The sequence below is a fragment of the Cygnus atratus genome, chromosome 17, assembly GCF_013377495.2.
Source record: "Cygnus atratus isolate AKBS03 ecotype Queensland, Australia chromosome 17, CAtr_DNAZoo_HiC_assembly, whole genome shotgun sequence".
In the NCBI taxonomy this organism is placed as follows: Eukaryota; Metazoa; Chordata; class Aves; order Anseriformes; family Anatidae; genus Cygnus; species Cygnus atratus.
The window spans coordinates 4,114,043-4,136,179 of record NC_066378.1 but is presented as its reverse complement, the minus strand read 5'-3'; the positions used below and the strand labels follow the sequence as shown (position 1 = coordinate 4,136,179).

The following is a 22,137-nucleotide window of genomic DNA, read 5'->3' as shown; positions in this document are numbered from 1 at the left end:
TTTTCATTTTTTCATTTTATTTCATTTTTTCATTTTATTTCATTTTTTCATTTTATTTCATTTTTTCATTTTATTTCATTTTTTCATTTTATTTCATTTTTTCATTTTATTTCATTTTTTCATTTTATTTCTTTTTTTCATTTTATTTCTTTTTTCATTTTATTTCTTTTTTTCATTTTATTTCTTTTTTTCATTTTATTTCTTTTTTTCATTTTATTTCTTTTTTTCATTTTATTTCTTTTTTCATTTTATTTCTTTTTTTCATTTTATTTCTTTTTTTCATTTTATTTCTTTTTTTCATTTTATTTCTTTTTTCATTTTATTTCTTTTTTTCATTTTATTTCCTTTTTTTCATTTTATTTCATCCTTTTACTTTCATTTATTTTCTTTTATTTCATTATTTTCCCCCCTTTGATTTTATTCTTTAATTCGCGCAGGCGGGTGGGCTGTGAGCGCCTGGGTCACCTAGGCGCGGGCTTTGAGTGCCGCTGTAAGCTGCGACCTGCTGGCCGGGGGTCGCCTCGCCACCGGGAGCTCGCGGGGAGCCGTGGGGCGATGCTGCGGGGCGGGGGAGCCGGGAGCCCCCGCTTCTCTTCCCCAGCCCCCTGCCTGCACCCTGGGGGGGAGGAAGGGTGGGGGTGCAGGCCCCGCCCTGCTGCGGGCGCTCAGCCCGCTCCGTGCCCGGCCCTGCCGCGGTGTGCCCGGCTGGGCGCTGGGGCGCCGGGGTCAGCGGCGGGCGGGCGGCGGGCGTGGCCTCAGCCCCGGGGGCGTGGCTTCAACCAGAGGGGCGTGGCCTCAACCACGGGGGTGGGGCCATCCGAGGGCTTCCCGCGCTGCGCGGTTACGGTGGGGGCGTGGCTTGCCGTCAGGGGGCGTGGCTTTCCCGCCGGCTTCTCCTCCGGCCACCAGGGGGCGTGAACCCGCCCCGCCGCTCCCGTGAGTGACAGGCGCGCCGCCCAACCAGCGCGGCCGCTCCGCCACGGCTGGCGGCCGACCAATGGGATGAGGCGGAGTCCGCCCGTGGCTCGCCGCGATTGGGCGCGGGCCGCGGTATAAAAGGAGGCGGGCCCGCCCTCCGGCCTTTCTTTCCCGGAGCCCTCGTGGAGGTAGGAGCGCGGGGTGGGGGGGGGCCGAGGGGGGCCTTGGGGAGCCCTGAGGAGCCCTGAGGAGCCCTGAGGAGCCCTGAGGGGGTCCTGGGGGTGGCCCTGAGGGGTCCGGGGAGGCCCTGGGGGGTCCTGAGGGGTCCTGAGGGCCCCGGGGAGGAGGAGCGGGAGTGGGAGGCGGGCAGGGCGCCGAGTGGAGCCGCCTCACCCGCTCCCGTCCCCCGCAGGCCTCAGCTCGTCTTTAAACCCGCCGGGCGATCCTTGGAGCACCGCCGCGATGCCCAGGGAAGACAGGGCTACGTGGAAGTCCAACTACTTCATGAAAATCATCGTGAGTCTCGCTGCGGCCCGGCGCGGGCCGTCGGGAGGCGCCGCCTGGGGTCGGGGAGCGGGGCCGGGCCGGGCCGGGTGGGTTTCGGGGCGCGGCGGGGCCTCCGGGCCGCTCTGCCCTGCGCCGGCTCTGCCTACACGGTGCTGTTCTCGCCGCAGCAACTGCTGGATGATTACCCGAAATGTTTCGTTGTGGGAGCGGACAACGTGGGATCCAAGCAGATGCAGCAAATCCGGATGTCGCTGCGCGGGAAGGCCGTGGTGCTGATGGGGAAGAACACCATGATGCGCAAAGCTATCCGCGGGCACCTGGAGAACAACCCTGCCTTGGAAAAGTGGGTGACGGGTCTCTGAACGGCCTCCTGGGTCCTCCCTTTGGGAGGGGACGTGTGAGGAGTGGTACTGAAGGCTGTCATCTTTCCTTCAGGCTGCTGCCTCACATCCGTGGGAACGTGGGCTTTGTTTTCACCAAGGAGGATCTGACTGAGATCCGGGACATGCTGCTGGCCAACAAGGTAGGGGAACGAGCCCTCGCTGCATCTCTGGGCTGGGTGATATTGAGGGAAAAGTGAAACTGAACTTTTAAGGGGGGATACCTGGTTATCAGGAGTCCTTAGGGATTGGGAACTAGGCCCCTGCAGCTGTAGCTGAGTAGCTCTTCCATTGCTGTCTCGTTCGTGTGTGCCTGGGTGATGTCTGTCATGCAGGAGCATTTTGGGAAGGAGTTGATGCCATTGCAGGGGATCTGAGAGGTAAGCATTCTTTTGACGTACCTTGTTTCTTCTTTCTCCAGGTGCCAGCAGCTGCCCGTGCTGGTGCGATTGCTCCTTGTGACGTGACTGTGCCAGCCCAGAACACCGGTCTCGGACCTGAGAAGACCTCCTTCTTCCAGGCCTTGGGAATCACCACGAAGATTTCCAGAGGAACCATTGAAATTCTGGTCAGTGAGCAGTGTGGCGGTGGTGGTGTTGAAGCCCTCCCTTGATTGAAGGGCGCTTGCTGCGATACTGCGTGGAGTTGTCCTTACGTCCAGCGTTCATGTGGAGGAACAGGAGGTGTAACGATCCAAAATCCCATTCACGCTGAAGTACTGTATGAACAGTCTGCTTGCTTCACTTCGGGAACTTCTGAGGGCTTGGTTCGGGCATGCAGTGGGGTGGGGAGAGGGATTTACATTCCTCTGTCAGATCTGAGCTCTTCTAGAGGAATTCACGAGCTACCCATAGGGAAACAAGGCGGTGCTCATCTCTTGGTTGAGCAGCGCTTGCTTGTGTGGTCCAGGTCTCTTTAGAGGTGAACTCTGAGCCTGTTTTACCTGTGCTCACCTGTTCCTTCATCTGTTGCCATTAGAAACGTGCCTTTGTGTCACTGCTGTGTTGGTTGGCCTGAATTTCTTTGTGCACATTCACTAATTTTCCTCCTCTTCCCTTAGAGCGACGTGCAGCTCATCAAGACTGGAGACAAAGTGGGTGCCAGCGAAGCCACCCTGCTGAACATGCTGAACATCTCCCCGTTCTCCTTCGGGTTGGTGATCCAGCAGGTCTTTGACAATGGCAGCATTTACAATCCTGAAGTGCTGGACATCACCGAGGATACCTTGCACAAGCGTTTCCTGGAGGTCAGTGCCTCAGCTTTGTGTTCGTTAGGTTCAGCTCTTCGCCTACGTGCTAGAGGGAAAACGGGCAGCAGGCGCTGCCCCGGAACGAAGCGTCAGCACTCGTGTTTGCCGCAGGCTGTAGAGTCTTGAGTGCCCTGGAGAAGCAGTCGCAGAGCACCTTCTGTAGGTGTTTTTGACCAAAGCAAAGGAAAACGTACTGGCCGTTCATTAAGTGGGCTGTGTGGGATCAGTGAGTGTGTAAAGGTAGTGAAGTGTTTGTGCAATCTGGAAGCTATTTCAGCGAGCGTTTGAAGTCTTTTAAATCCTGATGTCTAATGCAGTGGGGCTAGGTTCCTTGTGCACGTTGTGTACTGTCCTGCGTTGTGTTGGCAGCACAGAGGCGTGCTGTCACGGTTTCTCGTCCCGGTTATTTCTCGCCGCAGAAACACGTCTCTCTCTTCTCACAGGGTGTTCGTAACGTTGCCAGCGTCTGCCTGCAAATTGGGTACCCGACCATTGCTTCTGTGCCCCACTCCATCATCAACGGGTACAAGCGGGTCCTGGCCGTGGCGGTGGAGACCGACTACACCTTCCCGCTGGCCGAAAAGGTAACGGCAGCGTCCGCCCCGCAGCCCAGAGCCTTGTTAAAAGTGCAGCGAGCACTGCACAGAAACACCGTGCCCGCTGCCTACCCTGAGAGGACTCGGAGCTGCCTCTGAGCATGAGACGGAGCCGTGTGTCCTGCGGAGGGCGCTTGGCCCTGTGCGATGAGCATGGAGGCAGGAGCCCCGTCCCCTGAAGCCCTGCCCGCCCAGGGCTGCGAGACCTGGGTGCAGGGGGCAGCCGGGTGCTGGCAGCCCTTGGGCTGCAGCCCCGCGGCGACCCCACGGGCACGGGAGGAGCGAGCTGGGCCCTGCCTGCCCCCCACCCCTAGGGCAAGCGCCTCATTCAACGCCTGCCGAGCTGCACAGCCGGGGTTCAGCCCCTGGGCGCACTTGGTGCTTCCCCCCGTTACCTTACCCCTCTCTCCCCCCCGCAGGTGAAGGCCTTCCTGGCAGACCCCTCGGCTTTCGTGGTGGCCGCCCCGGCGGCAGCCGAAACGGCCGCACCCGCCGCAGCCACCGCCGCCGCGCCGGCCAAGGAGGCGGCCAAGGAGGAGTCGGAGGAGTCGGACGAGGACATGGGCTTCGGCCTCTTCGACTAGCGGCGGGCGCGGGGCGCGAATAAAGGCTCTTGGACCCTGCGTGTGCCTCCGCTGCCTGCCTGCGGGGGGGGGTTGGGGGGGGGTCGGACCCCTTCGGGTGGGTTCGGGGGGGCTCGGCGGGGTTCGGCGCCGGCGTTCGGGTGGGTTCGGAGCGGTTCCTCTCGACTCGGCGGGGTTCGGCTGCGTTCGGCTCCCTTCGGCTGCGTTCGGCCCGACCCGACGGCGTTCGGCTGCACCCGGCTGCGTTCGGCTCGCCTCGCGGCGCCGTCCCCATGGCAACGCCCCCTCCCCGCCGGCAGCGCGTGCGCCCGCCGCCCCGGAAGCGCCGTCTCCTTCCGGGGCACAGCGGCGCCATGGCGGCCGACACGCAGGTGAGTGCGGGCCGCGCCCGCCCCGCCCGCCCCGGCCCGGCCCCGGGCGGCTCCGCGCCGCTCCCCCCGGCCCTTCCCGCGGGGGGACGCCGGGGCTGAGCCCCGAGCCCCCGCTGGGCCTCGGAGCGGGGCCGGGCGGCGAGGCCCGGCGGCTGCGGCGCTGGGGGCCGGGCCCCTTCCCTGTGAGGAGCCGGCCCGGGGCCAGCGGGGGTCCCGGTACAGCCCGGGGGGGGCCGGGGGAGCCGCGCTCCGTGCCCTCCCTGGGCAGCAGCCCCGGAGCTCCGCCGGGGTTCTGGGTTCCGGCGGTGCAGGGGTAGCTCCGGCAGGTTTGTCCTGTCCGCGTCACCTCGCCGGGGGCTCAGCGGCGTGAGCGAGTGCGGCTCGCCCCGAGCCTGCGGGTGGTGGAGGCAGGTAGTGGGAAGGTGTTAACGAGGGGCCTCCAGCGGCTGCGGTGACCGGCATCTGCAGGCAGGAGGCACAGGGAGAGCCCAGGGAAGGAGGAGGCGGTTGGGTCACGGACACCGTTTCCAAATCCTAGGCAGCCCTCTTCTGAAGGGATTCCCTGCCTCTGTGCCAGCAAAGAAGCGTTACTGAAAGCAGCTCTTCAGAAGAACAGAGACAGCTTCTACTTCCCAAACTGCCGGGCTTCCTCTCTTTCCAAAAAGACCTGTTGTGGAAAAACTGGGAGAACTTTGCCTTAAGAGGGAAGGAGCGGTTTTAATCAGCTTCTGAAGACATGTTTATTTGCCACCCTTCCTAAAGATATCCCTGTTATAAATTTATGAAGGTGCTCGGTGTAAGAGGTGAATTTCAAAAGCCGTTCCTGTAGCCCTGTTCTTTTGGTTTATGTAAATACAGAGGACACCTGGGTGTAATCCTGCCTGAGCCCTGTTCAGGCTCCACAGAGCCTTTTGTGCACTTCTGAAACTGGAAAGTTCACTGGAAGGGTTTCCAATGTGCAGGTTTCTAAAGGAGCAGGTCTCTGAGAACACATCACTGCTGAAAAAAAATAAAAAAGTTTATCTCACCATCTCCATATCCCTTGAAAACTGACACAAACTATTTACAGAAAGTAAACTTGGTGGATTTCAGGCCCTTTTACAGCCTGCAGGTTCAGGCCCATGACAGACGCAGCAGCACAGGCATGGCAAACACACGTTGAGTTGTGTGATCTGTGGTTTTTGTTTTCCTTGGGTAACCGTGGGCGCTACTGACAGCACAGGGAAGGAGTTTTATAGCGAGGCATACCCTTTGTAACCTGCTGAGTCCAAGGTACAGAGCCCCTGAGATGTGTGTGCCAGTTCTGGATAAGAACAAAGGCAAGCTGTTCATTTTTTTCCCCTCCCCATGCAAGTAATTTCCAGCAGCAGTGATAACCTGTGACAGCCTGAAACCAGGGGTCGGTGTTCAGGAGGTGAGGTTAGGCTCCGTGCTAGGCCATCGGCCGTTGGTGGGTGGCTTTGGGAGATAACACCCCCTGCAAAGTTCCTCTGCATTCCTGGAGTGCTGGGTTTCTGGCTTTTGAAGGCCCTGTGCTCTAGGGCATTGATTTTACCTTTCGCTCTGTCCTCTTTTTGGAAGGGTAAATGTACCTTAGAGAGTGCCACGATCACAGGTTAACCGACAGAAAACAGTCCTCCTTCAGCCGAAGGGGAGCCTTTTGAGTTTCATTTTGCGTGGTGTAGTGACTAGTGACCCGTCCCCACTCAGTAAGACCACAGATGATCACATTTGGCCAATACGTTTGTGCAGCTGCACAGGACGTGCTTGCCCTCGTTTTACGTTCTGTTGACATCAAAGCCAGCCTGATGTTTTCTCCTCTGCCTGTGCCTTTAGATTTCTGATACGCTGAAGCGGTTTGCAGTAAAAGTAACTACAGCCAGCGTGAAGGAGCGGAGAGAGATCCTCAGCGAGCTGGGAAAGTGCGTTTCTGGGAAAGGTAAAGACAGTTTCGATCACCAGGGTGGAGAGCAATGTTCAAGTGCTTTGTTTAAAAGGCAGAGTGAAACTCGTAGGGTAGGTTTTAGATGTCGTGGGGTGGCAGCATTCGGAGTATGTGCTCCGAGTACAGCTTTAGTTCCAAGCGTGGCTTTTGTAGTTACTTCAGTTACTTACATGTGTGCTTTTTCCAGTAAGGAGCTGTAGCACACGTGTATTAGTTTTTCATCAGCATATCAGACACCTCTTTCTCTCTTCTCTTTCAACTCTTCTCTTGGTTTTGTAATGATTCATGGAGTATTTATAGACACACATGTATAAATATATGTATAGAGAGAGTATACAACCAGAAGACTTTACACAGTCCTAATAAAATTAAATACATTTTTAAAAATCGTTTTGATATCTCTCATTCTCTGAAGGTGGCTGGAATAGCATGCATTCCGATTTTGCTGTTATTTAAAAAAATGCATAAAATATATACACAAAAGAGAGAATTCTGAATGTGGTCCTAGCAAACGCTTCTGCATGTATGTATGGGCTGTGGTCGGTTCACTGATTTTAGTTGCAAGGTGCTCGGGTGCATTAAAGACCTCAGTGACTGAGAAAGAAATATGCTGAAATCCAATCTGTTGCAGATCTTCCAGAGGGTGCAGTGAAAGGCCTTTGCAAACTCTTCTGCCTTACTCTGCACCGATACCGGTGAGTAAATTGATGTGGAAAGGCTGTACTATTTAGTCTCTTAGTAAACCCAGGTTATTTATCAATTGAACAGGCACGGAGCATCTGGGAGTGTTACCGTGCAGTGTCCCAGAGATGCGTGTGACATGGAAAGATGACGCCTAGTAATTAGGTTCTCAAGTTAGGTTTGACGTTAGAAAGTTTCACAGCGTTTACCTTGTGCTTCACTTTTATTTGAAATTAAAACTCGTATCCTGTAGTTCAGTTCGGCAGTGTCCTTGTGAAGCCAGAGCAGGATGCCTTTTGGACTGGGTTAAGCTGTGCCCTGTTGCAGAGGAGCTGCTCAGGACCTGTGTTGTCTTTTGCAACCTGCTGGAGGGCCTCAGTGTAATCTCTGCCAGCCGAGGAGGGGAACGGAGCTTTCTGCCAGAAACCTCCACTTCTCAGAGCAGCAAGGATAAAACAACTCTTAGCTGAAATGGGAAAGCAGAGCCCTTTGTGTGACACAAGGTAGTAATACGTGCGATGTTGGCAGGGTTTATAACTTCACAGAGATCCATTTTTCCTTCCCGCCAGCGACGCGGCATCCCGCAGAGCCCTGCAGCTGGCGCTTCAGCAGCTCGCAGAATCCCAGCCAGATGCAACAGCAAAAAACCTTCTGCAGTCGCTTCAGTCCTCGGGGATCAGCGGCAAGGCCGGAGCTCCCAGGTGCGGGATGAGTTGCTTTGTGTGGAATCACTGCTGAATTGCTGGTGGTTATTCCTGCCTTTGGAACAGTTGCTTTGCTGCTGCTTGCCAGAGCTGTTAAAAGCGTTCAGGGATAATGTAATGACTGTTCAAATCTTACTTTTTTAACCTCTTTCTTGTTTTCTGTGAAAGCAGAATCTTCTTGGTGTTAGTGCTGGTGGATCGGGCCCAAGTTACAGTTTTATTTTGTTAAGCTTAAGCCTGGAGTGATGAGGAATAAACTCTTAGGAAGAAACAACCTCCAAAATGGTTAGGAAAGGGGAGTTCCTGCCCCATCCCATGTTCAGCTGCTGGAATTCAAGGCCTTATTGACAGGAAGATGATGAAGTACAGATGAGAAACAAGCTGCTGTTGTATAGCAGCAGCATCTGCAAACACCAGCTAGGGAGTGTTTCCGAGAGGTGACTTAGGGTTTTGTTAGGCTGATGGAGGCCCCAGAGTGCCATCCTGCACCTCCTCTGCCCACCTCTTGCCTCCTGGCTGAACAGAGGTGTACCTCTAAGAAAAATACCTGATCTTGGTGTAAAGGTTTGCAGTGACGCAGCGTTTACTCCTCAGGTGACTGTCAGTACATCGGGTGACTTGTTACCTTATTTCACTTTGTGAGAGAAAGATGAAAATGGGGTGGGGATCCTCAGGGAGCCGAGAGGTGGGATCTGCCACCTGAAGGGGAGGAAGGAGGGAGAGTTGGCATAAATCAGCTGAGTGGTGTGCCGGGGGGGAACGTAAGCTGCGAAGTGATTTGGCAGTCTCAGGCTGTGAAGCTCTGACAGTAAAGATGATCAGCAGATGAGAAATCTTGAGTCACTTTTTGGGCAGTCCCAGTTGCCGAAGTATTTAACTCATTGCTGTAACGCCGCTGGAAAGATCCAAAAATGATCTTTCACACGCTAAGGCGTCTCATTCCCAGCAGGTGAGATTTAGCCTCCCCTTGCCATTCAGGAGTTCTGAGTTTAAGCAGGAGCTGAAACAACAAACAAAAGCCATCGGAGCTTACAAACACCAATTATTTCCTTTAAAAGTTGAGACTTTGGCTGTATTTTGTCTGCTATAAGATAGCCTCAGTAATGAGGTGGTGTTTTGGGGTGGTGTAGATGAGCCAGTTCTGACTTAGTAGGAGTTATGTAGTGTTATCTTGGGGGCTGTGGATTTACCTGCCTTCTGTTTCCACTACAGTAAGAGCAGTGGGTCTGCAGCTCTGCTGGCCCTCTCCTGGACGTGCCTGCTGGTTCGCACAGTCTTTCCAACGCCTGACAAGAGACAGGGGGAAACGTGGAAAAAACTGGTAGGTTCTTCTTGGTTTGCAGCAATACCCTTTGGAGATGAGGACTTGAATGTTTCTGATGTCTTCAGTTTGCTGAAACATTGCACGTAATTGTGAACGTGACTAATAACATCACGTTAAAACCCGGGTTCGTAAGATGATCTTTGCTTTCTGGTGCATTTTAACCTCTCCTGTTCTGCTGGGGAAGGCAGGAGATATAAAAAGCAAGAGATTGAGGCAGTCTTGCACCTGAGCAGACTTGCTCTGCACGCTGTGGTGTATACCTGTGTTTCTAGCCTAAGTTGTGCCTCCAAGGTTGCTGTCTGAAGCATGCTGTGAACTCCTTCTGCCTCCCTGCCTTGCCCGTGATATTCTGTCATGTGGTCTTAAGTAGCCTTTTGCTTTCTTTTTTACCTGTGTTAACAATCTGTCCCTGGGACCATGCTCACAGCACCTTGGAATATAGTTGGAATACACTTCAAGAAGAGGTGTAACTTGATATAAATTACTGTTTTCCAAGTCAGAGTTTCCAGAACTGTTATGTATAGTTCTGCAAAGTGGTACATATGGGGTGAAAACAGTGGCAGCTCCCTAAATGTGCCTGTTGGAAGAACTTACACAGCCTAAGAACTTCTTCATAAGCAGATGGAGTTAATCACAGGCATCTGACAGTTCTTGTTTGATAATAAGCTCTTTGAGAAGCAGGTTCACGAGGGCTGTCTTGGTTGTTTCCCTTGGCAGGTGGAGGTTCAGTGTTTACTCCTCTTGGAAGTCTTGGGAGGTTCTCATAAGCAGGCAGTGGTTGGGGCTGTGAAGAAACTGAACAGGCTGTGGAAAGAGGTGAGGTATACTTTCTGTAACTTTATTCAGTAGCAGTTCTAGCTTCTGTTGTGTTAATGTTTGTTTTTTTTTTTTTTTTCTCTCTCTCTCATTAGAACCAAGATCTGGTGGATCAGTACCTGTCTGTCATTCTCGGTCTTGAACCAAACCAGAGCTATGCTGCGATGCTGGGACTTGTGGTGCAGTTCTGCACAGCCCAGAAGGAGATTGACATCATCAAACGCCACAAGGTAAATCTGCCATACTGCTTTTTTTTTAAATAAGTAGCATTGCTTTTCATCACAGAGAAGGTGGGGGGACAGATGTGTCAGCGAAGCTGGTACTTTCCATCTGCCTCTGGTTTCATTATCGGTCAATTCAGCAGTAACAGAATTGTGGTTAAACCAATGGGATGCATTTAAAAAGGGAGCTGCCAGGTATGTGGGTCTTTGCTCTGGCCTGTGCTTTTACACAGACAGCCAACGCTGCAGCTTTCTGCCTTCTTCCTTGTTGTAGGAATGAAAGGCAGCAGCTGGCTGGTTTGGGTGGCGTTTGAGTGTTGGGCTGGCGGGTACAGCAGAGAGCCCTGATCTCTGCTCGACCGTCAAGCAAAGCTTCTGCTTGGTGGTTAGGGCTGCCTTCCAGAGGAAGGTGAGGCAGGGTGTCAAGCCTGGCTTGCCAGTGGCGTGCAGGGAGCTGTGTGGGTTGCAGCGTGGCTGTAATCGGTGTTTCTGCTTGTTCAGAGCGCTCTTCTGGATTTCTACATGAAGACCATCCTTATGAGCAAGACAAAGCCTCAGAAGCACGTGCTGGTGAGACGAACTCTTCCAGGGCTGTCGATGCTTTTGTCCTACGTGCGCTGTGTCCGCTGCTGTGCTGAGTGCTTTGTTCCCTTTGCAGGACAGCTGTTCCCCAATTCTTCGATACGTCTCTCACGCTGAGTTCAAGGACTTAGTTTTGCCAACACTGCAGAAATCCCTGCTGCGAAGTCCTGAGAATGTAATTGAAAGTGAGTCTGTCATCTCTGTACGCTGCTCTGCCAAAGAGCCTGAACAGTTGTTCCTTAGAGTCCTGGAGTCGTGGGGGGTGTACATCCCTCTGGACTATGCTTATAGGCCTGTGGGCATAGGCAGCGGGATTGTCTGGCGTCTAAGAGCTGGATGTGGAGAAGCAACATTTGTGGTGTGGTCCCAAGTGTCTGGGTATGTGGTAGGTGCAGTTTATGCTGAGGGCAGAATTTCACAGCTGAGGGCTAAGAATAATCCTGAATTAATCTGTTGATTGGGCATCAGTTTCCGTGGTTTTCCTCCCTAGTTCTTACTGGCCCTGTCTGCTCTTGATGTGTACTGTGGGGAAGGAAGTATTAAAATGCTAAAATCAACTTCTTAACAAAATATAATATCACATTATCTCTTCTGTCTTCAGCGATCTCTTGCTTGCTCCTATCTGTGAACCTGGATCTTAGCCAGTACGCTCTGGACATCGTGAAAGGACTGGCCAGTAAGTACTTAATTCTGGAGGGAATGATGAATTCAGAATAAGGCTTTCTTCACCTTTATGGCTCTGTGTATAACAATTTGATTGCTGGTGTCGAGGTTGATTTATTTGGGTGGGAGGATGATACTGTAACTTGGCACTGGAATAGTTCACATGACGTTCCAGAAGCTGAGTCAGGCCACATGCAAAGATAAATCCTTGTCTCGCTGCTTTTATACTGTTTGTGATAGAGAGCTCTTAGCTCGTGCATCATTTTCTAGGTCATCTGAAATCCAACAGTGTGCAGCTGATGGATGAAGCAGTTGTTGCATTAAAGAACTTGGCTCGACAGTGCAGTGATCCTTCGGCTGTGGAGTCACTGAGCAGACACCTTTTTGCCATCTTAGGGGGTGAGTAAATTGTACGATAAGCAGCAGAGGTGAATAAAGGTTTGTTGGCTGCAAGGAGTTTTGTGGATGTTATTTTCTGTTGCTTTTGACTGTCTGTATGGTAAGGGCTGCTCAGCCTGGATCAGGGGTATTTTAGAGAAAATACTTGATGTAGCACATTGCGATTGCCTGTCTGTGCGTCAGCCGTCACCCATTTGTTTCTTGTTGGCAGGCTCAGAGGGGAAGCTGACAGTTGTTGCTCAGAAGATGAGTGTCCTTTCAGGTGAGGATCCTAAAAGAAAGCTGCTTCTCTAGTGGAGCAAATCCAACAGATGGTTGAATGAGAGGGATCTGTATTTGAGCCTTTAGGAATCTCCCTGCCTGGTTAGTCTCTGTTGGCTGTGGTTAATTTCATACAGGGTGCTGGATACTGCATGCAAATTCTTGACTTTCTCTTCAAGGGAAATAGTTGGCTAGGAGGCTAAAATGTTTTCTGCAAGGAAGAAGGTAAATGTATCCTGTAACGTTGGTTCATGGTGGATGTGATCCAGATGTAGTGACAAGAAAGAGATGTCTACGTGAGGACTGAAATGCAATTGTTTTGAGATTTTACAGCAAGTGCTGGTACTCTGGGAACTAATGAGAGATGTTTTTCCTTTCAGGGATTGGCAGCCTTAGTCACCACGTGGTTTCTGGGACATCTAGCCAAGCTCTGACTGGAACCGTGGCTGAGCTTTTCATCCCATTCCTGCAGCAAGAAGGTGAGGTCTCTTCTGGATTTGTTAAGTTGCTTTCATCTTGAGCAGGCTTTTCATATGGCCTGTTATTTAGGATAAATCCTGATTCTTGCCTGTTGTGCTATAAAATACATCGCACCATTCTGAAGAGCAGCCCTGTGGAGACAACACTACGTGTTAGAAACATGTGCACTCTTTTCCTTCCTCACCCCAACATTATCTGCTTTCTGCTTTATGTCTTCCTGTGTTTTATGCAACTGCTGTACTGACGTGAGCTCTGTGTTACTTCCTAGTCCATGAAGGCACGTTGGTTCATGCAGTCTCTGTCCTGGCTCTTTGGTGTGTTCGGTTCACCACAGAAGTCCCTAAGAAGCTGGTGGAATGGCTAAAGAAAGCCTTCAGCCTTAAAACCTCCACTTCAGCTGTGAGGCATGCCTACCTGCAGTGCATGCTGGCCTCTTTCAAAGGTAAAACTGCGCAGCTATTAATAACTCTTGACTGTGTGGCTTAAGAAATGAATAATCAACTTTTGTACTTGTTGATACAGTAGATAACTGTGTGGGTTAAGAAGGATTTTGTCAGGTGATACCTGTTCATTAACCTTCATCTTTCTCCTTGAAGTCTCTTCTGCTTTCAAGCCTTTAAAGATAGCGTATCTCCTTGTGTAACTACGTATCGCCATTCGTTGTGCTGTCTTTTCATATACCCCAAAGTAATTTGGGATTGATTCGTTTTATAGATTGTAGTGTTTCTAGCTAAGGGACCACGCTTTTGCTTCATGTATCACCCATAACACTGGGATTGTGCTCTGTGGTTTTGATGCTCAGGAGCTTTTTTTTTTTTTTTTTTTTTAAAGAACATGGTTTTGAAATCTTCACAAATTCTAAACTTTTGGTGATCCTTTTCAGATTTGCCTCTGTTGGTTGTATCCTCTGTGACTTCAGCTCTTCATCTGCAGGTCAATAGGTGATTGGTCTGATCTCCATATGTGAGATCTCCCTTTCTTGTTGAGGCAGTATGAATCAAAAAGACGGTACACATTTTCTTGAGAGATGGATAACTCAGTCCATTGTATAGGTACAATGGATTTGCCATTTTTTTCTCAACATGGGTATGAGTAAAAATAGAATTACATGTTTTTCTATTGTAGCCGCTGGGAATTTCTGTGTTATTATAGGGCTGAAGAAAACCACCATCCACTTTAAAAACTAGTTAGGTATCACAAGAGGCCGGTCCCTTCAGAGAGATCAGTATGGGAAACCTAAAATTGCTCATGCTTGGCAGGGGCAGGGAGGATTACATGTGTGAGGTGTGCAGCTGTTCGAGGGATCATGGCTTAAGACATTCATATTCCAAAGCAATTTACTCAGCACTGGAATGCTGGCTACCATTGCTTTGGCCCAGTCAGTGAAGTATCCAACTTAAAAAATAAAGATTCTAACTCTTATAGGTTTATGGTTAAAACGCTACCTGCAAATACTCAATGTACAAAATCATGGTGTCTTTTGATCCTTTTTTTTTTGGCGTTGTCTGAGGTGTTGCTTCTGGAAGTAGCAGGAACGCCTAGCTCAGTTGCCTTGGAAGCGAGGGTCACAGATCAGCGGGATTCCTTGGCTTCTGAACGTTTGAGATGGAACAGATGGTTGTGGCTTGCCAGGAATTTACTTTTGCTCTCTCAGAGAAACATAGTTTTAACGTCAGATTTCCTGTGATTTGAACTAGTTCCTTTTATGTAACCGGATTAGCATTTTCTTTTGCATCCCATGAACAGAAGCTTGTAGTGGGATGGGACCCTCTTACCTGTGAGGAAAGGACCAGAGTGGTTGTCATCCTCATAGCTGAAGTTTAATCACAGGAGTGACTGGCAGTGCTTTGGGAGTCTTCCCCGTCTGTGTCTGGTTTGCTTCTTGTGTCGTAACAACAGAAGAACCGTTGATACCTTCGGTTTAACGTGTGAAGGATTTTGTTTTGCAGTTTGTCTCTGTCTGTCTCCTCAGGTGACACGTTATTACAGGCAATGGACTTGCTGCCAATGCTGATCCAGACAGTAGAAAAAGCGGCATCCCAAAGTACTCAGGTTCCCATGGTAACCGAAGGAGTTGCTGCAGCTTTGTTGATCTGCAGGATGTCTGTAATTGAGGGACAAACTGGTAAGATCACAAAACATCTTGGCAGAATCCAATATGAACAGGCTCTGAGGAATAACACTTTTTCTTGACAGTGTGCCTCGGGTTCTATTCCTTAATCCATATATTGCTTCTGAGTAGAGAATCACTGCCCTTTGGTAAACCAGGGAAGGATTTATTCTGATCTCTCCCAGTTCTGTCAATGAGAAATTCTTGCTCTTCTGTGGCTTTGCAAATTCCAGCTTCCATTCACTTGGGGCAGTATTTCTCTTTGCTCTGACAAAAAATTCATTCAGACCTTACATGCTAGGACATGACTGAAGTGTTAAAAGTGTTGAAGCATTAAAAGTGTAACTTGTTTGCCATTTATGTAGTATTTTTACAAACTGTCTTTGGAAAACTGCAGCACTGGAATTCTGTTTTCCATTAGAGCATATTGCAAGAACTGTCTGAATTCATACATCTGCCAGGATATAAAATCCAGATGTGTTCTGTCTGTCAAAAGCAACACATCAGCTTTCTCCTTTTCTTCATTTTTAGGGAGGCTTGCCCTATGAAAATTAAGGTGAAACAGATTTTACATTTCACAAGTGTAAGTCAGAGAAATATATTTTTTTCAACAGGTGTTTTTTAGACATGCTTATAGTTCTGAATGAGAGATGAGAGGCTTTGTAAGTGAAGACAAGCAAAAGCTAGAAATAGCTTCAAAAATTTCAGGAGGCAGAATTTTACTGTATTCTCTGTAACCTGGTAAGTTCTTACTCATTTTGGTAAGTCCTTGATAGACATCTGTTCTTTTCCTGTCAGAGTCTAAGCTGAGCAGCTTCTGGCAGCTGATTCTGGATGAGAAAAAACAAATTTTTACATCTGAGAAGTTCTTGCAGTCCGCTTCAGAGGAAGGTAAATTATCAGTTATTGTGTATCCTGTTACTGTTTAATTCTATTACTTAAGTGAGCTACTTTGCTGTTAGCCCTGTTCTGTGGTCCTTGGGGATCCAGTTTCAGATTGAAATGAACAATGCTCTCTTTTAGAAGTATATCTAAATTAATTGTAACCTGGCAGTGAATTAATTTATTTCTAATGTTTCTAGCCTATGTTATCAAACATTTACAATTCCAAATCTTTATATTCAGTAAAAGTCTTTCCAATCCAAAAAAGTGTGTGGTGTTCCAGCTTGTAAGTAGATAGTTGTGGCCAATCTAAGGGACATGGATAAGCATAAAACTAGGATGAAGATGGGGAAAAGTAAAATAAGGTTGGAGAAGAATACATGCAGAGGAAGCTTGTAAGGTAATGTGGAGGAAGAGTAGTAACAGATAAGAAATCAATTGGGTTATACATTAGTCTATCCATGCTCTATTTTGTTCTCTTGTGTTTAAAGATTAATTGGAAAAAAAAAGTGCCCCACAGAAAGATCACTGACTATCTTTTAAACTGAAAGCCTTGCAAATGAGTTCATGAATCGTTTCTCCAAAATGAGTTCATTTATCTTTTGTACAAAGCTTTGAAGAGGTAAATGGGAACTAGCATAATTTCTTTGCTTGCTGTGATCATTATTTGCTGAAGGCAATGTGTATATCCAGTCATTTTCCTTCCCAAGTCTGCAGGTATCCTGAAACAATATGATCTGGGAAATTGTTTCCAGTCTTGTCAGATCTGAGTTGGACTTGTTTCTAGCTTTATTGAGAAGCTTATGTAGAGGCTCAATTTTGGCAGCTATTTTATTATGTTCTGATTGCTGTTTATTCATTCTTAAGTTAAAAAAAAATCTCCTTCCTTATGAAATCACATGCTATTTTAAATATTTGTCTTTTCCCACAGCAATGTGTACCGTACTGCAGCTGACAGAGCGTCTCCTCTTGGATCATGCACAGCGGCTCCCTGAAAGTAAAGTTCAGTACGTAGAGTGCTGTTACTGATCTGGGTCTGATCATGAATGTCTATGCAGGAGAGGGTGGGCCTGCGACTTTGTACAAAATGCTGAATGCTTTGGGCTTTTGTGGCTAGGTGGTTTGCAGAACTACCTCCGTTGCTCAACCTGTTTATTTCTCCATTTTCAGGCAGTATCACCGTGCCCTTATTGCAGTACTGCTGAGTCGGACCTGGCATGTTCGAAGACAGGCCCATCAAACAGTCAGGAAGCTCTTGTCCTCTCTGGGAGGGTACAAACTGGCCTATGGACTCTTGGAGGAGCTGAAAGTGGTTCTCAGTTCTCATAAGGTGAGTGGTCAAGAAGCCTCGTCCCTGCTTAGTTGTTTGTTGCCAGTCAGCTCCCTATCGTAGGTTTGCTGTTAACATTGGCATACAGTGTGCTAGGAAAAGGATTCAGGTCCAGCTTAGTGATCTTCTAGAAATGCCACTTGTTACTAGATTACTGCTATTATTTTGTTAGTGTCCCTGGTGTGTGAGGATGCTTAGTCTTCCCTATATGCACAAAACCCATGTTATTCCAAATTAATCGGGGAGGAAGCTGCAGATTTCCCTGGTCTTGTATTATTTAAATGCAAGTTTACTCGCCAGTGGAAGACCAACTATGTAGATCCTTTCTCAGTACCCTATTTTTTGGCCCTGGCTAACAGTTCAGACTGCCTATTTAAAACAAATGCAATATAAATACTTCAGTAACAACTAGTGTCAAAAATGGAAGGGGAAAAAAAAAGGAAATGTTAAATCCTGTATTATTGGGCATGCTGCTAAGCCAGCACCATGTCAAGTTGCTAAATAGGTTATGTTGCATTATTTAGGTACCAAGGGTGAGACTTCATAAACAATACCTCTATGTCACAGACAAAGCCTGAATAAGGTATTTTTGAAAAGATACTGGGTAAAATTAGACAGCAGAAGCTGGGCGTACTGTTCCTAGCCAACCGGTGAAACCTTTTCCAAAGTCCTCTTTGCTAAAAATGATAGTTTTAGTTTTATTTTACCCTGCCTTGCCAAATCTAGTATAGTCTTCTGCTCTTAGTCTTTCCATCACTGTCAGCACTCTGTGCTTTGGCTCCATTATCATTCTTTATTTTCTTGGAAAACTTCAGGTTGCTAGCACTTTCAGAGGGAGCTGATTTCTGGTGTTCCGTATGGTGTTCCTGTAGGAAAGTGTGCTCAGGGCTCAGGAAAGCTTGCTATGATGTTTATGAAAAATTGTCCCCTAGGTTATGCCTCAGGAGGTCCTGGTGATGGAGTCAGGAGAGTTGTCAGAGCTAGGAAAGACATACATTCCTCCCCGTGTACTTCATGAGGCACTGTGTGTCATCTCAAGTGTGGCGGGGCTGGATGTGGATTCCTTTGAGACAGAAAAGCTGGCTCTGGAGATGCTGCTGGTGAGCCATCATCCGTCTCTAGGTAAGTAAAGGGATAAAACCACTCTCATGGACAATGTATGTGGTATATTTTTTTAATTTATTTTACCTTTTTGTTTCATTGTATTAGTAATGTGCTTCATATTTATTATGTTTATTTATTCTTCATGCTAGTGGCGGTACAGCCAGGTCTTTGGCCAGCCCTCCTCATCAAGATGAAGATAGATCCCAAAGACTTTATTACCAAACACCTGAACGACATACTACCCAGACTCACTGCCTACGCTCCAGAGAACCAGGTGATAAACTTCTGCTTTCCTGTTGTTAGTATAAGGAGATACTTTGAAACAAAAGAGTTTTTTGGAGAAGTGGTCTATCAGAAAGGAGATGTGTCTATAACATGGAGAAAAGGCAGGTTCAAAGAGAAATCCAGTGGGGAAAAAAAAAGAGCTGGGATTTAAGGCTGCAGGGAGAATGTGTATCAGCAGCTGAGTAGAATTCTAGATAAGGTTTTGATACCCACTGGATGAGGAATTAGAACTCGAAGGGTGTTGCTCTCAAAGAACACAACATGGCCTGCTTCAGCAGGGCATAGTCCTTTGAAGCAGTATCAAGGAATACTGATGATAGTGGTTTTTCCTTCGTTTTCTTGATAGTCATCCATGAATGCAGTGGGATCTCTCTCCCTGCTTTCACCTGGCAGAGTGCTCCCACAGCTCATCAGCACCATCTCTGCATCAATGGAGAATCCAGCTCTGTGCCAGGTTACTCGAGAGGAATTTGCTATCATGAAGACACCAGAGGGAGAACTGTATGACAAGTCAATAATACAGAGGTAAGACTATCATTTCTTTTTTCTGTGAACATGGGGATTGATTCCTGCTGGCATCTTGTCAGTGAGTGAGTGGGTTTGGGTTTGTCAGATACTCTTTTCTGCACAGAAGTTCCTGGATTTGTATGCTTTCTTCAGAATAGTGCTGATTCTTTGCTTTCTTTCTCAGTGCTCAACAGGACAGTATGAAAAAGGCTAATATGAAGAGGGAGAATAAAGCTTACTCTTTCAAGGAACAAATCATTGAGCTGGAGCTGAAGGAGGTGAGGTGATGGGAACAGGAAAGCTATTAGTGATGGCTGAGACACCAAGCTATCTCATCTGTTTTGTGCATAGCTTCTGGCATACCTGTGTACAGTGTTGGGAAAGATTCTCTGTATTTCTTTGAATACCTAAATATTTTATTTTCTTGTATCTGTGTATATCAGTTTCTCTTACGCCTGTATATGTATCAATTTCTGCTGTATTCTATTGATTTTTGAGTGCACTTACTAGTTGGTAATACCTGTTTTTCTCTTCATCTCTTGTTCAGTGCATTTTGTGTGAGTTTCCCAGTAGGGGTCATTAAACAGGTGCTTCCATCCTGTTTTAAAAGTAAATTCTAAAAGACAAGGTGTCCAACTTACTCCTCCACCTAACTGAGGGCTTAAAGTTAATAGTTCCCAGTTAATAATGTCCATGGCTCTCTCTATTTGCAGGAGATAAAGAAGAAGAAAGGAATAAAGGATGAGGTGCAACTGACTAGCAAGCAGAAAGAATTAATGCATGCACAGCTGGAAAAGGAGTCTCAAATAAGGAAACGACTGAAGGAGGCAAGTTTTGATGATCTTTTTTGCCAGCCCTGCAGCTACCAGAGTAATTTATGGTAATCCTTCAAATTGTTTCTCTTACAGCTTGATAATGAACTGGAAACAGCCTTGGGACTCCTGGACACTGTTATCAAGAGAAAACCTCCTGGTCTAACTCAGTACATTCCTGGTCTCATCAGCTCCTTCTTGCCACTTTTTAGATCGCCTTTGGCTGCTCCAAGAATTAAGGATCCTTTTCTTTCCTTAGCTTCCTGTGTCATGCCTGCTCGACTTAAAACCTTTGGTTAGTATTTGCAGTTGCTGTTTAAGGACAAGGGTGCATGACTTTTATGGCAAGGTGACAGCTTACAAGCTGTGGATCATGACCGTATACCGCAGATAGGTAAGAGGAAAAAACACTATGGAACAGTGTTTAAGGAGGTGACTGCAGTGTCCTAGTGATCCCACTGCTGGACAGGTCTTGGTTTGGCTGACATCTTTAGAAAAGCTTGGAATTACTGAAATTTCATGACAGATGTTGCAAAACAAGAAGAGTTTGCTCCTTGTTGGAGGGAATACACAATAATGTTCATACAGCAGAAAGTGACTCTTCTGAAGGAAAATGTCCCCTATAACCCTTAGGGCTGTGCTTCCATCTCTGCACATCTTTTGCAGCCTGGGATGTTTCCTAGAGCTTTGTTAGAATTCTTTGGTCTGTGTTCTGGGGGATTGTTCTCAAGAAATGTTTGGTTTTAGTCTTCTCATATTTTTTTATTCTTTCATACCAGGTACTTTAGTGAGCCATGTGACCTTGCGCCTGATGAAACCTGAATGTGAATTGGATGATTCCTGGTGTCAAGAAGAGCTGCCAACTGCTCTCAACAGAGTTGTTAGCTTGCTGCATGCCCACACCATTCCGAGCCGAACAAGCAAGGGAGAAACAGGTAAAAGGCACTGTAGATCTTAACCTCCCTGTCCCCCCCCAAATAACTTAGTTGTTTTAGTTTTCTTGGTTTGTATGTTTCATAGGTGAGACTTCACTTTTTCTCTTTTTAAATCCAATAAGTCTTTTCATAGATATGAAAAACTGTAACTTCCTCATTAATTTTTTTGTGTGTGTGGTGGCAGTAGTAGAAAATATATTACAATTACAGTTAAGTGTAAAAATGAAACAGAAATAACTTTATTCTTAAAATGGTTCAGACAGAAATAATAGTAGTGAAATTAAGACTCATCTTTGCTAAGGACAGTTCTTGCATTTCACCACCATTTAGCATAAGTGATTCAGTGAGACTAAGTGGAAAGACAAAATAATTGCTTGTTATCTGAAATCTCAGCAGAGAAGTGCCTGTGGCGGCTTCTTGTTTTCTATGTAGTACTGCAGTTCATGAATATTTTATTCTGGCATGGTTACAGAAGAAGCAGTTCCTTTCTACTTTGTAACATAAGGGCAAGCACCAGTATTTTTATAGTTCAAGAATATGATCTGGGCTAAAATGAACCCAGGGGTTAGTTTTAAAATAGATCAATTCCAAAATCTGCTTTATGATGGGGTGTGCAAGTACTTGTATCACTACATGGTAATAGATAAGAGTTCAGAAGAGGTTGGAGAAGCCTGCTTCTTTTGGAGGCAGGGATGACTTAGTCTGTCTTTACATATGCGGTGTTCTGTAGTGATAGAGGTGGTTCACCCAGGCTTTGGAGCTGATCATCATCTAGCTCGGTCAGAAACTGCTGTGGTAGACAGTTTATAAATTTTTTAAAGAAATCTAGGATTCCACTTGGTCCCTTACCCCAGTAGTTCAATTCTGCCCTTACAGTTCTGTCGCCAGTCAGATCTGCAGTTTTGTGACTCTGACGTAAATAATCTTTACTGTAGAGCAGGAGCAATTGACCATGTTGAGCACCACTTTAGTGCTCAACGTCTCTGTGATAATTCAGTGTCTCTGTTATGTCATACATTTCCATATTAATTGCAGGATCGTTAACATTTGAATGATTATTTCCAGAAAGCAGTGGAAGTATTTTGAATGTTCTGCCTTCAATATTTCTTACAGTGCTTATTTAAATGAATATCTGATTTTTTTTTACTTCTCCAGCAAGAGAAAGGCAGTAGGTTCCATAACACTTTGTTGGACAAGTCAAGTTGTATTCCCAAATAATTTTTCCTCAAAGTTCTTAAAATGCTTTTGAGTGCTGTCTTACACAGTACTGTTTAGTGGAAGTTAGTTTCTTTAGTTACCATGATACTTAGGAGAGACCACACGTCTTTATACTGTACATGGTAAAATTTATCATTCATTGCTGAAATGCCAAGATACATTTTAAAATACCAGCTACTCTTTTAACAGAACATTTATCTTCTCAGATAAAGCCTTCTCCTTCCTGCTGCATATAGAGGGACAGTTGCTTAAGCCTAAAAATATCTGGCCAAT

The 22,137-nt window shown here is 47.3% G+C and overlaps 2 protein-coding genes across 3 annotated transcripts in view; both read left to right on the top strand.

Annotated features, from left to right (window-relative positions):
- Window positions 1-859: 859 nt before the first annotated feature.
- Window positions 860-4,273, top strand: RPLP0 (ribosomal protein lateral stalk subunit P0). Its single transcript, XM_035556733.2, has 8 exons — window positions 860-1,106; window positions 1,331-1,434; window positions 1,593-1,768; window positions 1,861-1,948; window positions 2,227-2,373; window positions 2,866-3,051; window positions 3,498-3,638; window positions 4,070-4,273. The coding sequence occupies exons 2-8, from the start codon at window positions 1,381-1,383 to the stop codon at window positions 4,232-4,234; spliced, it is 957 nt and encodes a 318-aa protein (XP_035412626.1). The 5' UTR covers window positions 860-1,106; window positions 1,331-1,380; the 3' UTR covers window positions 4,235-4,273.
- A 294-nt stretch (window positions 4,274-4,567) lies between these two features.
- The window catches only part of GCN1 (GCN1 activator of EIF2AK4), a 42,570-nt gene continuing 25,000 nt past the window's right edge, over window positions 4,568-22,137 (top strand). For both annotated transcript variants that reach the window (XM_035556781.2, XM_035556780.2), the window contains exons 1-25: window positions 4,568-4,605; window positions 6,442-6,544; window positions 7,182-7,245; window positions 7,801-7,932; window positions 9,148-9,256; window positions 9,977-10,075; window positions 10,171-10,305; window positions 10,798-10,866; window positions 10,955-11,063; window positions 11,480-11,554; window positions 11,812-11,940; window positions 12,152-12,202; window positions 12,582-12,680; window positions 12,950-13,123; window positions 14,654-14,806; window positions 15,590-15,682; window positions 16,605-16,680; window positions 16,844-17,003; window positions 17,936-18,125; window positions 18,257-18,381; window positions 18,739-18,917; window positions 19,084-19,177; window positions 19,613-19,726; window positions 19,808-20,006; window positions 20,491-20,646. In XM_035556781.2, the coding sequence (XP_035412674.1) occupies window positions 4,588-4,605; window positions 6,442-6,544; window positions 7,182-7,245; window positions 7,801-7,932; window positions 9,148-9,256; window positions 9,977-10,075; window positions 10,171-10,305; window positions 10,798-10,866; window positions 10,955-11,063; window positions 11,480-11,554; window positions 11,812-11,940; window positions 12,152-12,202; window positions 12,582-12,680; window positions 12,950-13,123; window positions 14,654-14,806; window positions 15,590-15,682; window positions 16,605-16,680; window positions 16,844-17,003; window positions 17,936-18,125; window positions 18,257-18,381; window positions 18,739-18,917; window positions 19,084-19,177; window positions 19,613-19,726; window positions 19,808-20,006; window positions 20,491-20,646 (2,905 nt within the window). In that variant the 5' untranslated portion in view covers window positions 4,568-4,587. The remainder of the gene's footprint in view (window positions 4,606-6,441; window positions 6,545-7,181; window positions 7,246-7,800; window positions 7,933-9,147; window positions 9,257-9,976; window positions 10,076-10,170; window positions 10,306-10,797; window positions 10,867-10,954; window positions 11,064-11,479; window positions 11,555-11,811; window positions 11,941-12,151; window positions 12,203-12,581; window positions 12,681-12,949; window positions 13,124-14,653; window positions 14,807-15,589; window positions 15,683-16,604; window positions 16,681-16,843; window positions 17,004-17,935; window positions 18,126-18,256; window positions 18,382-18,738; window positions 18,918-19,083; window positions 19,178-19,612; window positions 19,727-19,807; window positions 20,007-20,490; window positions 20,647-22,137) is intronic.

Coding starts and splice junctions, on each gene's coding strand:
- RPLP0 (XM_035556733.2), top strand. CDS start 1,381: ATGCCCAGGGAAGACAGGGCTACGTGGAAGTCCAACTACTTCATGAAA. Junction 1,949..2,226: donor ACATGCTGCTGGCCAACAAG/GTAGGGGAACGA, acceptor TTCTTTCTCCAG/GTGCCAGCAGCTGCCCGTGC. Junction 3,639..4,069: donor CCTTCCCGCTGGCCGAAAAG/GTAACGGCAGCG, acceptor TCCCCCCCGCAG/GTGAAGGCCTTCCTGGCAGA.